This window comes from Heterodontus francisci, chromosome 12 (assembly GCF_036365525.1).
Source record: "Heterodontus francisci isolate sHetFra1 chromosome 12, sHetFra1.hap1, whole genome shotgun sequence".
Lineage (NCBI taxonomy): Eukaryota > Metazoa > Chordata > Chondrichthyes > Heterodontiformes > Heterodontidae > Heterodontus > Heterodontus francisci.
The window spans coordinates 92,677,960-92,695,073 of NC_090382.1; the positions used below are offsets into that span (position 1 = coordinate 92,677,960).

The following is a 17,114-nucleotide window of genomic DNA, read 5'->3' on the forward strand; positions in this document are numbered from 1 at the left end:
TAGGATTATTTTCATTAGAAAGACGGAGGTTGAGGGGGGGCCTGATTGTGGTGTACAAAATCATGAGAGGTATAGACAGGGTGGATAGCAAGAAGCTTTTTCCCCAGAGTGGGGGATTCAATTACTAGGGGTCACGAGTTCAAAGTGAGAGGGGAAAAGTTTAGGGGGGATATGCGTGGAAAGTTCTTTACGCAGAGGGTGGTGGGTGCCTTGAACGCGTTGCCAGCGGAGGTGGTAGACGCGGGCACGATAGCGTCTTTTAAGATGTATCTAGACAGATACATGAATGGGCAGGAAGCAAAGAGACACAAACCCTTAGAAAATAGGCGACATGTTTAGATAGAGGATCTGGATTGGCGCAGGCTTGGAGGGCCGAAGGGCCTGTTCCTGTGCTGTAATTTTCTTTGTTCTTTTGTTTTATGGAGCATCATAACTGAGGAAAGAGAGGTAGCGAGGTGGAGAAGGTTAGGGAAGGAATTCCAGAGCTTGGGGCCCTGGCAGCCGAAGGCACGGCTGCCAATGATGGAGTGATTTAAAATCGGGATTGCTTGAGGCCAGAATTAAAGCAGAGGATTATGGGACTTGAGGTTCCAGAGATGGGGAGGGGCGAGGCCATGGAGGGATTTGAAAATAAAGATGAGAATTTTAAAATCATTAAGCAACCCCTCAATCAATGTAAGTCAGTGAGCACAGCAGTGATGGGTGAATAGTACATGGTCAGCAGAGTTTTGGATGATTTCAGGTTTACAGAGGGTAGCAAGTGGGACGCTGGCCAGGACTGCATTGAAATAGTCAAGTCCAGAGATAACAAAAGCATGAATAATGTTCCACCTTAGCTCAGAATTTTTTTTAAAACTAGAAACTCATTCATAATGAAGTCAGCAGATAAGAACAGCACATTTATTTAAAGTACTTGCTAGCATTAGTAGTCTGAAGCCCTGACTATTCAATGCAATAAGAAACTGTAAAGAAATCCAAGGAAATGGACTGGAAAGGAGACACTTCAAATTCATTGCTCTCAAAAGTGCCACCAAATGTGTTCCGAAGCAAGAAACCTAATAAGAACAATGTACAAAGCTTCTGTGATATGAATGAAACATAAGAGCCTGCAGTTTCCATGAAATTTTTCACTAGTGTTAGAAACCATCGTGCTGGAAGCAGGTCCTGCCCACAAAAGCGGCCACAATCCAGGGTGAATTAATCACCATTGGGAGATTCCGCTAATTGTGCTTATTTGGGGAGACTTTAAAAAAAATTTAGCTGGTGCTTTTGGGTGGAAGGATAATAAAAGGTATGTTTTAAAAGCCTTTCAAGGTGATTTTTGTTTTAACTTACTAAGGAACTGATTAGCCCATCTAACTAGGAAATAGTTTTATATATTTTATAGAAGTGAATTTAAAATTGGGTCACTCAAATGGTGGATTGACACCAATTTAAAAATGTTTTTTTGTGATGAACTATTTTCAGTTGTTCTAATCAGAATTAACTTTAAATAAAATTTTGTTTTGCCTGATTGCACTGGTTCATGGCTCATTTTGCATTTGGACATATGGAAATGGGAAAACACTTTTCAAAATGAGCAGTATTTGTGCTGGAATTGTCAATTGTGCCAGCAGCAGAAACTATCCCAAGGATGCTATCTGTGAATTCCTCAAGGATTCCAGAATGCCCACTCATTTGCCATTAAGCATCCCTTTCCCTGACTCGATTCAATAATTTATTGTTTGGTTCCTAATCACTCAAATAACCCTTTCTACTCTTGGTACCATTATGTGAGCAAAATTAAAAGTCAGGCACAATCACTGATCTGATGTGCAACAGCATGTGCTTTTTTCAGAAGGTTAAAAATGTGTGTAAATAAAATTATTTAAATGTGCTGTTCTGTTCCTTTGGATTAGCAAATCAAATGCATTGATAAATAAGCAAAAATGGAGATAAATTTGCAAAATTTTGTATAAAGCTCGAGTGTGGTTGAGTTTCTGATGTGCTATGCCAGTTCTAAATGGTATTTTAACTGGTTTTATTTTCTGCCAGGGTTTGGCACACAGACACTCAAACAGGAATGTGTGTATTAGCTGCCACTTTTGTGGATGCCAAAGAAGTTCCTTTACTAGGAGTACAAGCAAATGTGATCACATCCCAATATCTCATCGAACCAGCTGGAGCATCAAAATCCAAGCTCTCTCTCATCTGTCGAATAGACACAAGGTAAATGGAAAGGGTTCAGAGAGTTAACTGGATGCCGATGAGCTATTAAGAGATTCTAAGGGAGCTCTTTTCCTTTAATGTGTAATGATTTTATTAGAATTTGTGTTATGGTATTTATATTACATCAATTTTAACATGTATATGAGTATTGCTCATGATAAGACATGAGACCATAGAATCATAGAAAATGTACGTCACAGAATGAGGTCATTCGGCCCATTGTGTCCATGCCCATCAACGACAAGCCACCCAGCCTAATCCAAGTACTTTTTAAATGTGGCATTGTTTTCCTTGGAATATCAGAGGCTGAGGGGTATTGAGGTGTATATGATTGAGGGACCTGGAGAAAATAAATAGGGATGACTTATTTACCTTAGCAGAGGGGTCAAAAACCAAATTTAAAGTAATTGTACAAGGATTAGAGTTGCTTGTACCACCGTCAGGCAGTCTGTTCCAACTCCCTACCAACTTCCCCCCCCCCCCCACCAACTTCCCCCCCACCCCCGGGTGAAAAAATGTTTCCTCATCTCTGCTCTAATCCTTCTGCTACTTACTGTAAATCTGGTTTTTGACCCCTGTTTGAATAAGTAGGGACGACCATGTATTCTATCTAGGTCCCTCATAATTTTATGCATCTCAATTAAATCACTACTCAGCCTCTTCGGCTCCAAGGAAAATGACACTACCCTAACCAACCCTAGCTAAATTTTTGCAATCCTGGCAACATCCTCAAATCTCCTCTGCACTCTCTCCAGTGCAATCACATCTTTCCTAATGTGGTTACCAGAATTGTACACGGTGCTCAAGCTGTGGTCCAACTCATGTTATATACATTTCTAGCATAGTCTCCCTGCTCTTGTATTCTATGCCTCGGCTAATAAAAGAAAGCATGCCATATGCCACCTTATGGACTATCTGCTACCTTTTTAAGGATCCGTGGCCATACACTTCAAGGTCCCTCTGTACCTCCACACTACACAGTATCCTCCCTTTTATTGTGTTCTTGAGCTACTGCCTCCATTCCACTCCCAGCAACAATCTGAGATTAAGCCAGTCTGTTTGCAACCTTGGTGTCACATTTGACCCCAAAATGAGCTTCAGATTTAATTCATACCATCACTAAGATCACTTAATCTCACCTCCTGTAGCATTGCCCAACTTCACCTCTGTCTCAGCTCATCTGCTGAAATCCTCATTCATGCTTTTGTTATCTCTGGACATGACTATTCCAATACATTCCTGGCTGGTCTCCCACATCCTACTGTCCGTAAACTTGAGGTCGTCCCAAACTCTAGCCATGTTTTAACTCGCATCAAGTCCCGTTCTCCTATCACCCTGTGCTCGCTGACCTACATTGGCTCCCGGTCAAGCAACATGATTTAGTGACACAGCACTGAAACAGGCCCTTCGGCCCACCGAGTCTGTGCCGACCATTAACCACCCATTTATACTAATCCTACACTAATCCCATATTTCTACCACATCCTCACCTGTCCCTATATTTCCCTACCATCTACCTATAGTAGGGGCAATTTATAATGGCCAATTTACCTATCAACCTGCAAGTCTTTTTTTGGCTGTGGGAGGAAACCGGAGCAAACCCATGCAGACACAGGGAGAACTTGCAAACTCCACACAGGCAGGACCCAGAATGGAACCTGGATCGCTGGAGCTGTGAGGCTGCGGTGCTAACCACTGCGCCGCCCCTTGATTTTAAAATTCTCATCCTTGTTTTCAAATCCCTCCATGGACTCTCCCTTGCCTATCTCTAATCTCCTCCAGCCAAACAACCCTCCAAGATATCTGCACTCCTCTAATTCTGGCCTCGTGTGCAGCCCTGATTTTAATCGCTGCACTACTGGTAGCCAAGCTTTTGGTCATCTGACCTAATATCTCCTTTTGTGGCTCGGTATCATATTTTTCTAACCCTCCTGTAAAGCGCCTTAGAATGTTTTACGTTAAAGGTGCTAAATATATGTTGTGCATTCCCTTGCCTTGTTGCACCTCCCAAAATGCAAAACCTCACATTTCTCTGGATTGAATTCCATTCTTCTGCCCAACTGACCAGCTCATTGATATCTTCCTGCAGCTTTCTTCCAACAATACTCGATTGGTCTCCGTGCATCTGTCTTCCAATTGAAAAATGGGCATACAAACAATAGTTTGCAACTTCCCCAATATATTGTACCTTGAAACATTTTACTACGTTAAAGGTGTTACGTAAATGTAAATTACAGTTGTGCAAGAACTAAAAATTACATTGTGAGCCAGATACAAAGCTTCATACTCTTGGTCTGTTGCTCCGGTTTCTTGCAGAGGACGAACTCCAGAATGGTACAACAAAGTATTTGGCTATCGCTGTGCTGCTGAACTCCTCAAGATTAGAGACTCCTTCACAGCATCTGATGCTGAATTACGAGAAACAAAAATTTGAAAGTCATGCAGTTTAATTGCACAATGAGTGTTTTGATCAACGCAACAATGTTTTTGTGTCGTTCATCAGCAACTGTAATGGTAATGACTGATGGGTTTGGGGTAGTGGGGGGGGGGGAAAGCAAAGGGAAAGAAAAAAACATCCAAATCAAATTCACTCTGCTTATGATTTGATATGGAGTTGGGAGAAAGATGCGCGTTAAACTCAGTTTTGAGGAAGGACGGGTGGCTTCTGAAAATACTAACCAACATCTGCTTGGAGTATGATTGTGAATATTGCTGTCTAAATTATGTTTGAATCTCGCCAAATGCCTACAAGTTGTGCTTTCCATTTACAAGCATTTCTTCAACATATTTTGACATTAGAGGGGGAATTTTAGCTCCTGCGGTAGGAGGCTGGCCAAAAGTGACAGCGAGGCCTAGTATTCCACTGGCAAGCTGCCAGTTGCAATGAGTGACAACAGCCAGCCACCATCCCGAACTCCACCAGGAGTTCAACATCTCAGCAGTGGGAAAGGGAGGCATCTGTAACAACAGAGGCCCAGACTTTCTTTATGGACTCAGAACACGGTTGTCTTCCAAGCTATGCAAAGATGTTTAATAACTTACTTAGCTTTTAGGATCTCTGGCTTCTCTTCAATAGGTTTAGCTAAGAAGGTTGCCTGTGATGTGTTGGTTTAGATTTTTTTTAACCTCTGCATTGTTGGTCAACAAAATGCAAAGGTATTAAAAGCACTCTACTTACAAAATGATTTTCCTCAATTGATGATGTAATTATGTGCCACTTCATAGAAAAAAAAATCAACATTGTCACCTGATTATCAAAACTTCCCACGAAATTGACAAATGATGCAAATCCCCTTCTTTTATTCTGTGTAAATGGGGAAGATAGCAGTGTGAAGGGTCAGCTAATCTTAACCATTAACTTCATGCTTTTCTCATTTTGTTTTGACCAAATTTTAATGTTGGATGAGCAACAATGGGCCCAGAGCCCAATTTTTTTTTAATTCAAAAGCTATCACTACCCCATGGAAGATGAGCAGACTTGTGATATGGGCACAAAAACTGCAGAGCACCAATTTTAACCTTGCAGTGCAACTTCTAATAGTAATATGTAGACCTCCCCCATTTCAGATACTTACCCTCTAGGTCTTGGCAAACTCAATTTGCAACAATGGCCAAAATGAATATGCCACTGTCTTATTTCAAGTTAATAGCATAGTCAATACTTTTTGAATTAAATTTTTAACAGGAAGTGAGAATCATGAAAATCAACAAACTGGTCAACATTTGTAAAAGGGAAAAACGAGCTTTTGAGCAAGATTGGGGAAGAAAGATTTCATTTATGCTGAGCAAGTTAATGGGTCAAATTAAAATAATGAGAATTTCATTGTTTTGCAGAACATCTGACATTATTGAAACAAAGTTTTCAAACTGGTTGTTTTAAGCTTCTAAATTGTATGACTTCTGATGGTCTGGTTACTTGTTTATATACTGGAGGTCTTGTGTCGGCTCTTATTCTCTACAGTATAGTGTAAATGTATTGAATTGCTTTACTTTTGTATAAGCTAGAGTGACCACAATTGACTCTTAGTGGCAAGAGAGTCTAAGAGCAAGGGGAAAGACAGAAGGGCCTTCCTCTCCTATTTTAGCAATGTGAAAATTATTGGGGAATTTATAAGTAGAACTACAAGATTCAGACAAGATAGCAAAGGGCAAGCCTGAATGTCAAATAAACAACTGATCTTATAAAAGAATTACAAATACCTTGCATCTACCCCACTATGCCTGACTGGTTCTGTGCTCTGCTGGTGTTTACTAATCAATATTACACAGGACACACTTGGGTAATTTTAACATATTCTGATATTTCCAAAGCTAAAACTACCCCTAGTGTTTCCCTGCTCCAGTCTAAAAATATGGCAAAAGAGTGATTACAGTTTGAAATAACACAGGCCAGCAAGCTTCATAGATGGTGGCTGGTAAACTAATTGCATCATCTGCACAATTAGTAATTAATCCTTATTCCTTTTAACATGAATTATCAATTCTATATTTTATATTGTTTTACTTATACAAGATGTACAAGATATTACTCCTGATAAGTTCATGGATACTGAGCTGGCAATCATTTTGATTTCTATGCAGCTGCTGAATCTTGGTATAAGACCTGTCTTTCAAGATGCTGGATTGCCAAAACATTAACTACAGATATTTATGTTAAGTGTACTATTTCTGATTTTATTACTTATTGCCAAGATTAAGGAAATCAAATTACAATTTGATCTATTTATGTGCATCTATACATTTTGTACTTTCATTATGTAAATATATTTACTGCATCTTCAAAAAACTCATCCAAAATGTCCATCAGTTTATTATACTACTTATTAAAGATGTAAAAGTACTGCCTGTATCTTCTTTTCCTTGTACAGTGAAATGTAGCCCAGTGTGCTCCATTGCCTCTTGTAATTTAATCTTAATGTGACAAAAACAAGCAGCCATCTTTTTTTTCTCAATGCTGCTGGAGCAGTTTGTTCTACCTTACACTTGCACCATAGGCTTGTACAACATTCGAGGCGCCAGTTTCTAGAATTCTGCTAGAAAGTAATCACTTCTGTTTCCTGTGAAAAGTGGCTGATAAATGTGACTGGTACTCGTTACTCTGTAACATCAGAAAAAGATGTGAAAGAGCTGCCAAGTTTATAAGAAAATGTAAAGACTGGTGCAGCTACAGTTCATGTTGTCCTTCATATGTAGCAGATAAATATTGAGGATTGTGTTTATCACCACTTTTACAGGGTGTGCTTCCAGCAAGTATCAGGGTCAAATTGCCCCCAATATACATAATAAACACATGTTCTTCACTTAAAATTTTTATTTGATATATTACACAGCATCAAAAATTTGCTGCTGTAGCAGTTGCTATGAAAAGGCAAAGCACAAAGTTACATCCTTTGAACAGGTTTGAGGCCCAGGATAGCAAAACTCCTTGCCATGACAGCAGCAGTGGCATCACACAGCAACATCCGCCACATGTTCACTTTGACAACTTCACCTAAAACAAATCAAATAAGATTTTTAGGAGGAAGTTGGAAATTACCAACAGAAAACGTGAAAGCAAGAAACAAGGCAGCAGGTACAATCTTGCATTTAGATCCTTAAATATAATCTAAATAGTCCTTTGAGCAAGACTTTTTTAAAAAGAAAAATACACTTTCAAATCCAAATTCAGAAAAGCACTACTGAACTAATTTGGAGCCTTGCTCTTCTGTTTTATTACAACACAAGCTGCTTTATGTTGTAGAGCAAAAGGAACTGGACATTTCCCACAACAAATGACTTGCAAATCCAGGTAAAGTAAAATGGTTTTCTTTTAGGCTGACCAATACTGGGCTCAGTCTGAAACTGCCACCACACTCGGATAAGATTGAGCCTTATTTACATCCAATTTATAAACAGGTGTTATTTATAGGAATTTTACTTAACAGGCCCCCTTAAATTAAGGATGAGACTTAAACACAAATCATTTTCATATTCATTTCCGAACCCTGGTGTGCAAAATACTTAAGACCTGTGTTTGCATTTTCAGATCTCACGCATCACAACTAGGCAGTTTAGCTCCATTGGCGATGCTCACCTCTGAGCCAGAATGTCCCACTTCAGTACATAATGTAAGCCAATACTTTATAACAAGCGCCACAGTGTCATGCATGTTGCCTTTCAGATGGGGCACTGATGAAAGGTCACATCTGTCTGTTCAAGTAGGTAGAGATTCCACACCACTGTTCACAGTAGAGGAGTTCTCTCTCAATTTTCACCATCAAAACAGATTGGCTTGTCATTTATCTCATTGCTGTTTATAAGACCTTACTGTGTATATTTACCTACACAAGAGTGACTACATTTTTAAAAATAATTCATTAGCTGTGTGAAGTGCTTTGGGACATCCTGGGCATTTTGCTGACATTGATTACAGTTGTCCTCTGACATTTTTAAATAGGAACTCTGCATCGTCCTTTGCTGTTAATGTGCAGAAATGAAGTTTGACTCACCTGTCTGCCTGTCCTTCTCTACACAGTAACAGTTGTCGTAAAACTCTGTGAAGGTTGTGGCCAGTTCAAAGAGATAGTCGCAGAGGGTATGGAGGTATAGGTCATCCAGGATTTTGTGAATGATTTCTGGGAATCGCAGAATGCATTTGCCTAACTTCCATTCCTTCTCATGATTCAGCACGATGGCTGTTTCTTCAGCTGCTTTCTGCAGGGTTGCATCATCTATGTTTGCAAGTCGACTTATGGACCTGCAAAGGATTGTCATGTTTTAAGTGGAGATTGCGCCTACAGTTTACATCATCTTCAATCCACTGCAAACAGAAATCCATAGATTTTTCCCCCCTGGGATGCACTACACCATCAATGTGACTTTTCTGAACTCATTCCAGTTAGGAGTGGAAAAAGGAGAGACTTCCAGAGTAAGTATGGGTTGGATTCAGACCAATGAATGCTATAAAAACAACATTCCAACCAGTCATTTCAAAAGGTTTGTGGTTTTCCATACTATTGTTCCATGAAGAAAACTGCAGTAAGGTACCTATTCTCAAAAGCAGGACATTCTGTAACCAGATATTCACTAGCTCTCTCCTCTCCTGAGAGTTTGCTCAAGAAACTAGCTGTGTAGGGAAGCTTGCTCCTTTCCACCCTATAGTGCAACAAGTTTAATTCCTATAAACACAATATATCCTCCACATTTTAATTCCTCCATGTGCTCCACCAAGCAAAGGCAGTAAAAGCATAGAGAGGAGAATTACCACTGATGCATATATCTTGATTGACATCCTGTGACTGAACTTGCAAGGAAATTTGAATCATCAATGTTATCTGATTCTCCCAAGGTCAATTTCCAAAGCTTACTGGGACTATTGTTATTGCAGCAGAGAAGGCTAAGATGATGGATTCGATAGGGCTGCAAGTGAAGGGTCATCAATTAAAAATGCTTACCAAAAATAGTCAGATAGGGGGATGTTAGGGATACTGTCAGACCATGAAATGCTTTGACATAGGGAGGAGGACAGAGACCAGGATATCACAAGGCAAAATTGGATAAATATATTAAATGGGGAAGACCTAGGACTGAAGGATTAGTTTTTGGCTACTCCAGCAAAGAACCAATGAGCTAAGTAGTGTTGGAAACTGATTTCCATGGTTTAATGGGGGTCTCTAGTGGTTGAACTCTAGTATTGCAGCAACACAATATTCCAGATCTGCAGTTTTTTTAAATTTGTTCATGAGGTGGATGTCACTGACAAGGCCTGCCCCCAAAGGTGGTGGCAAGCTGCCATCTCAAACCCCTATAGTCCATGTGGTGCAAATACTCCCACAATGCTGCTAAATAGGGAGTTTCAGGATTCTTACCCAGCAACGACAATGGAACTGATATTTTTCCATGTCAGGAGGGGAACATGGAGGTAGAGGTGTTCCCCTGCACTTACTGCCCTTGTCCTTCTAGGCCGGGCTTGGCAGGTGCTGTCAAATTATCTGCTTCATTATCTGAGAAGTCGTGAATGGAACGGAACACTGTGCAGTGATGAGACAACATCCCAACTTCTGAGCTTATAATGGCGGGTAGGTCACTGATGAAGCAGCTGAAGATGGTTGGGCCTTGGAGACTGCCCTGAGGACCTCCTGCAGCAATGGCCTAGGGCTGTGATGATTAGCTTCCATCAACCATAGCCATCTTCTTTTGAGCAAGGTAGTTTTCGCCATGACTTCAATTTTACAAAGGCACCTTGATACCACAGTCAACAGATGTTTAAATAAATACTGTATCTAATGGCCTCTCACTGTATTTTCGAAACATATATTTTTCAAGGCAGAAATAAAAAGGAGATATCACTACTACTATAGATTGAAGTGGGTAAAAAGTTGTATGTGTTATTGCAACTGAAGAGCTGTTGTAATTGGTTAGTTTAGATTGCTGTTTATAATAGTTCAGTCTTCAGATAAATGCTTGTGATTTATTGTCTTGAGTTTCTGTAATGTGGGCGAAGAGAAGGGAATGAACATCCACTTATGGCTAACTTTTTTACAGCTTGCTGAGAACCTCTAGTGGCATCAACTTGGTACTGAAGCTTCAAATGCTATTATACTTTTTAAAACACAAAGGTATTTCATTCATAAGACATATTCAGATTTATCTTGCAAATAAATTATCTGGAGGCCGAGATCTCTCCATTTCTCAAATGGCCAAATAAGACAAGGGCCAGAATTTTGCACTTGTTGGACGGCAGCCAGTGGAAGACCAGATTTTACAGTCACCAGGCCCTTAATGGGTCTTAGGAGGGACTCGCACCTCACTGAGGCAGAAATTCCCCCCCTAACGAAGCTGCTGGCAGCTCTTAGTCAGCAGCGTCACCAGGAGCAGTTTCAAGATGAAGAGGAAGGACGGCTCGGAAAAGAGGTATGTTTTTGGGGCCTCGCAGGGATGATTGATTGGGGTTGGGGTGGGGGGGCATCGGGGGCGGCCTTCCGTCAGACACAGGGTGCCCAATCAGGAGGACCCCCTCCCAGGCCATCAGAAGGAAGGCCTACTTTTGTCAGGCAGCTTTTCTCAGGCCTGGGCCACCCGCCTGCCAATGATAAAATCCCCGTGGTGGCTGTCAATTGGTCACTTAAGGGCCTTGGCAGGCGAGCTATTTCCCGCCGCCACCGCCGCCCCACATAAAATGGCAGCAGAGGCGGGAGTAGGTCAAGAAGGTTCCCCCCCACCCCAAAACCCGCCACCAACCTGCCCGTTTGGGGTGGGGGGGCATAAAATTCTACCGAAGATTTGCATCCCTCTCCCCATTTTTACGTCTTTAGGTCCCCCGTACCACACTTTAGCCTTTGCTAATGCAGGCTGCAAAAAAGGTGTGAGATGGCAATTTACCATTTTTCTTTCCTCTGGGGAAGGATTTGGTTTTGGGGTCAGTAAGAACTCAATAGATTTCTCGAACATGGACATGGATGTGTACACTAATACTATTGTGGCACAACATAGTAATTATACAAACTGCTGTTCCACTGAGTTGCTCATTGACAAAGGACATTTGAAAATGTGAGGAACTACAGTAGTATGTTCACAAACATTACTGCATCCTATAGAGCGTAACTTTTCCACAGAGGTGTCTCACCTGATTCTAGTGAAAGCGTACAGCAAATAGGCTGCTGTGTTTCCCCTGTCATCCAACATTTTGTCGAAGGAGAAGATATAGTCATTAGTCCTATTATGAGAAAGGTCAGCATATTTAATACAACCAAATGCAACAGCCTCTTTTGCTGCCTTAAGCTCATCAGGCGTCAAAACCTACAACAGGAAGGCAAAAACAAAAACATTTTGAATAACAGTTGTATTTAATGTGAACAGATTTGCACATCCTAATCAAATGAGGTACCTGAGACACTGCAAATCTGTGATCTTCAACACTGGCCCATACCATTACCAAGGATCACAGAAATTTACAGTACAGGAGGCCATTCAGCCCATGAATAGATGGGCTAGCAAATTGGAACATTATCAAATAGCTTAAGAAAAAGAAAATCAAACCAACATTCTTGCTGCATTCTTTTCCACTTTACCAAGCCATGCTGATTTCTACTTCAGACCTGCCTTACAACCCCTGCTACCCCATTCACAGATTCTCTATTAAATGTCTTTAATTTTTTATTACGCTCCTTCTTATGGTCTCATGCTAATATCTCTTCAGCCGTTTAGTCTTCTCCCGTTTTCCATTTTAAGTACTTCACTGGTCATTCTACTACCTTTATCATATGTGACTTTTTTCCTCCTTTTCCGCTCCCTTCCTTTGTTGCGTTCCTTTTTAACTACTGCTCAGCTTTAATTTTTTTCCAGCTCTGATGAAAGATCCAAAACATTAACTTGACTACTCTTCACTGACAGTAACTGACCTGATTATTTCTTTAAAAAAACCCTCAATGGTCTTGCCTTTCCCTAACTTTGTAATTTTCTCCACACACACTTTGGTGCATCACTTCCATTCCATTCGCCCCACCACTGACAGCCATAACTTCAGACTTCTAGGCCCTAATTTCTTCCTTAAACCGCTTAGCTCTACACCTTTTTCTCCTCCTTTAAACCCACCTTAAAACCTACTGCTTTAAGCAAGCTTTTGGTCACCCATCCTAATATCTACCTCTTTGGCTTGGTGTCAATTTTGTCTGAATACACAACTGTGCAAAACCTGGGGATATTTTCCTACACTGAAGGTGCCTAATAAATATAAGTTGCTGTAATCTGAAGTGTATTTTTCCTACAGCACACGACTCAAATATGATTCGTGCTAACCTTCCCTGTCATTTATTTAAAACATTGAACAAAGAATCTCATACCAGCTTTCCACATGCTTCTTTTCTTTTAAGGTTAGGAGAAACCGTAAAAAAAAACAAGTAACAAAGACTACGGTGTAACTAAAAGTCATTACCTTGTCTCGTTCCTTTGCCAACAATTTATCCATTGATCTTTTCAGACCCTCTTCCAGTAGGTCAGCCAATCGCACAGTTTCACCTGCCCTGGTTTTGAACTTCTTTCTGTGAACAAATGTCAAAATAAAATGCTGACATTGAAAAAGATTTCCACATGTTCTTTTGTTATTGGTCAAAACACAGATGACCCAATCATTACTCTAATCTTCCTAGCTCCAAGAAATCTGTAAGAACCCAGGATTGTGTTATGGCTGTTGTTGGGCAGCGAGAACAGTGAATTTTTTGTAACTATGCTTATGAGTGATGGGGATTTAAATGTTTTTCTAGTTGTCATCCACTGCAGGCAACATTAAAGTTCTCCCTATTGCCTGAGCAGTGGCACTCCATTGTCTAAAGGCTACCTTCACTTCTGTACCAGTACAGATTTTTCAACTTCTGTCCACATCAGCCAGTTTTGTTGCCCTTCTGCATGCGACAGCCAATTTGTCCTGAATTGCACCTTTGGGTCCTGGATTTGAAAGGGGCTAAACTCACTCCACATCAGACCCTTATATTGTGTAGAAAGAGCAGACTTTCACTGTTTGTCTGAGAAGAACTTAACCTCAGTTCTGAGAGGTGAAAGGACAGTGTGCTACCCCACTACACAATTGTTAGAGGCTCCAAACTCCTTTTAAAAACATCAGTATAATACAAGGATTTAGGAGGAGAATCATAATTCAATACTTATTAAAATGATCAATCTATGGCAGAACACTATGAAAACAGGAATTAACAGCACTTACTTATCTTCACCTAACACCACGCCAAACCCAGTGTGCTCCACTCTGATCTTCTTGGGGTCATACCAGCCAATCATCTGAGCTGCAGCAAAGACTGTCTGGAAGTGGACACTCTGGGATAGAAGGAAAACACCTAATCAGAGTCATAGTGCTGCTGGACGGCACAGAGTGTGGGTATGGTAAGTGAGTGGATTGTGAGGGTTAATTTCTCTGAAGTTTAGTTTTTGTTTTGTTTACATTTAGCAATTAATTGAAATTACTGTTTAAGAGGCAAGTTAGGTTTCTTACAGTTTTAAACAGGGATATGCAAGTTCTCAGAGTAGCTGTAGCTAGTTAATTAGGTAGCTAACTTAAACTGGTTTCTGAGTTCTAGCAGGACTGACACAGCATTGTTTACAAGGAACATAAATACAGGGGCTCTCAGTGCTGCTGGAGGGCACAGAGTGTGAAGATTAGATTAGATTAGAGATACAGCACTGAAACAGGCCCTTCGGCCCACCGAGTCTGTGCCGAACATCAACCACCCATTTACACTAATCCTACACTAATCCCACATTCCCACCAAACATCCCCACCTGTCCCTATATTTCCCTACCACCTACCTACACTAGTGACAATTTATAATGGCCAATTTACCTATCAACCTGCAAGTCTTTTGGCTTGAAGAAGGGAGCTCAGTAAGGAGGGGAACTATAAATTGAGAGAGAAAATAAATTTGTCTGCACGGAGAGCTACTCCGAGTGCACAGAGTGTAAAGTGGGAGTTTGGTGTGCGAGGGAGGGGCTCCTTTCTTTCTTTCTTTCTTCTACCTTTTTTCAGCCTCCAGTGGCTGCCTCTCTCTTCGGTACAGGGGAAAAAGCTAATTGGTGAGCAATTGATGTTATTCTAATTCCAACTGTAAGTACATAGTTCCCTGAAAGCGGCAACACAGGTAGACAGGGTGGTGAAGAAGGCGTATGGCATGCTTGCCTTCATCGGCCAAGGCATTGAGTACAAGAGTTGGGACGTCATGTTACAGTTGTACATAACGTTGGTTAGGCCACATTTGGAGTACTGTGTGCAGTTCTGGTCGCCACACTACAGGAAAGATGTGATTAAGCTAGAGAGGGTGCAGAAAAGATTCACAAGGATGTTGCCTGGTTTGGAGGGCTTGAGTTATAAAGAGAGATTGGATAGGCTGGGTCTGTTTTCCCTGGAGCGAAGGAGGCTGAGAGGGGACATGATAGAGGTATATAAAATTATGACAGGCATAGATAGGGTAGATAGCCAGAGTCTGTTTCCCATGGTAGGGGTGACTAAAACTAGAGGGCATAGATTTAAGGTGAGAGGGAGGAGGTTTAAAGGGGATCAAAGGGGTAGATTTTTCACACAAAGAATAGTGGGTATTTGGAATGAGCTGCGTGAGGAGGTGGTGGAGGCAGGAACAGTAGTGACATTTAAGAGGCATCTGGACAGGTACCTGAATCAGCAAGGCATAGAGGGATATGGAATTAATGCAGGCAGGTGGGATTAGTTTCGATAGGTATTATGGTTGGCATGGACACGGTGGGCCGAAGGGCCTGTTTCTCTGCTGTACGGCTCTGACTCTAAATAGTTTTGAGAGTTATGGTATAGCAGGTCAACTCAGCCAAGTGGAATATACATCCTGCGATCTGTGGGAAGTCATGCACACACCACGTGTCCTAGATGAACATACCTGCAGGAAGTGTCACCGACTGCAGAAGCTTGAGTTCCTGATTTCGGAACTCAAGCAGCGGCTGGAGTCACTATTGTGGACTACGTGGATAGCATGTTTAGGGAGGCGGCCACACTGCAGGTTAGGAGCATGCAGGCAGAGAGGGAATGGGTGACCGCCAGGCAGTCTAGGAGAACCAGGCTGGCAGTGCAGGAATCCCCTGAATCTAACTTGCTTGCTAATGGGTTTTCCATTTTGGACATTGGTGAGGGTGATGGTTCCTCAGGAGAGTGAAGCCAGACCAAAGTCCATGGCACCAATGGTGACTCAGCTGCTCAGAAGTGGAAGAGCAACAGTGATAGGGGATCAAACAGGTGTTTCTGCGGCAGTAAACGTAACTTCAGGATGATATGTTGCCTCCCTGGTGGCAGGGTCAAGAATGTCACAGAGGGGCTGCAGGACATCCTTCTGGGGGAGGGTGAACAGCCAGAGGTCTTGGTCCACAATGATACCAATGACACAGGCAGGAAGAGGAATGAGGTCCTGAAAGCAGATTTTAGGGAGTTAGGAAGGAAATTAAAAAGCAGGACCTCAAGAGCACTAATCTCAGGATTACTCCCAGTGCCACGTGCTAGTGAGCATAGGAATAGGAGGATTGATTGATTGATTGAACAAGAGGCTGGAGAATTGGTGTAGGAGGGAAGGCATCTGCTTTTTGAAACACTGAGACCGGTTCTGGGGCAGGTGGGACCTGTACAAGATGGACAGGAAACACCTTAACAGGACCGGACCTAATATCCACATAGCAATATTTGCTGGTGCTGTTGGGGAGGGTTTAAACTAGCTTGTCAGGGGGATGGGAACCAGAGGGGTAGCTCAAACTGGAAGGATGTAAAGCTGGTAACAGGTGGTAGCAAAGTAGCAAGCGACATTAGAAAGCAGGCGAAACAAAGGCAAGCATCTACGAGGTTTAGAATGCAGAATAATTACAAGACGACAAGGTTAAGGGCACTCTACCTGAATGCATGCAGCATTCACAACAAGGTAGATGATTTAAAGGCACAAATAGAGGTAAATGGGTATGATCTCATTTCCATTACGGAAACGTGGCTACAGGGTGACCAAGACTGGCAACTGAATATTCAAGGATATTCAACATTTAGGAAGGACAGGAAAAAAGGAAAAGGAGGGGGTGTTGCGCTGATAATAAGGGATGGGATCAGTACATTAGTAAGGGAGGATCGCAGATCGGAAGAACAAAATGTGGAATCTGTTTGGGTGGAGCTAAGAAACAGCAAGGGGCAGCAAACATTGGTAGGAGTTGTTAAGAGGCCACCAGACAGTAGTGGTAGTGTGGGGAATGGTATTAATCAAGAGATTAGAGAAGCATGGGTAATACAGTAATTATGGGTGATGCCAATCCGCACAAAGACTGGTTAAATCTAATGAGCACGAGTTTCTGGAGTGTGTTAGGGATGGTTTTTGACAGCAGTCTGTTGAGGAACTGACTAGAGAACAGGCTATTTTAGATCTAGTATT

The 17,114-nt window shown here is 41.6% G+C and overlaps 2 protein-coding genes across 8 annotated transcripts in view; one reads left to right on the forward strand and one right to left on the reverse strand.

Annotated features, from left to right (window-relative positions):
- si:dkeyp-23e4.3 (rho GTPase-activating protein 7) overlaps positions 1 to 7,032 on the forward strand; it is a 190,296-nt gene extending 183,264 nt beyond the window's left edge. For 4 of the 6 annotated variants that reach the window (XM_068043859.1, XM_068043860.1, XM_068043862.1 and 1 more), the window contains 2 exons: positions 2,035 to 2,208; positions 4,525 to 7,032. In XM_068043859.1, coding sequence (XP_067899960.1) covers positions 2,035 to 2,208; positions 4,525 to 4,642 — 292 coding nt within the window. In that variant the 3' untranslated portion in view covers positions 4,643 to 7,032. The other 2 variants (XM_068043864.1, XM_068043861.1) reach the window with 2 other exon arrangements.
- Positions 7,033 to 7,501: 469 nt separating this feature from the next.
- rars1 (arginyl-tRNA synthetase 1) overlaps positions 7,502 to 17,114 on the reverse strand; it is a 60,763-nt gene continuing 51,150 nt past the window's right edge. For both annotated transcript variants that reach the window (XM_068043866.1, XM_068043865.1), the window contains 5 exons: positions 13,904 to 14,013; positions 13,121 to 13,226; positions 11,813 to 11,985; positions 8,697 to 8,944; positions 7,502 to 7,699 (listed from right to left, as the gene is read on the reverse strand). In XM_068043866.1, coding sequence (XP_067899967.1) covers positions 7,590 to 7,699; positions 8,697 to 8,944; positions 11,813 to 11,985; positions 13,121 to 13,226; positions 13,904 to 14,013 — 747 coding nt within the window. In that variant the 3' untranslated portion in view covers positions 7,502 to 7,589. The remainder of the gene's footprint in view (positions 7,700 to 8,696; positions 8,945 to 11,812; positions 11,986 to 13,120; positions 13,227 to 13,903; positions 14,014 to 17,114) is intronic.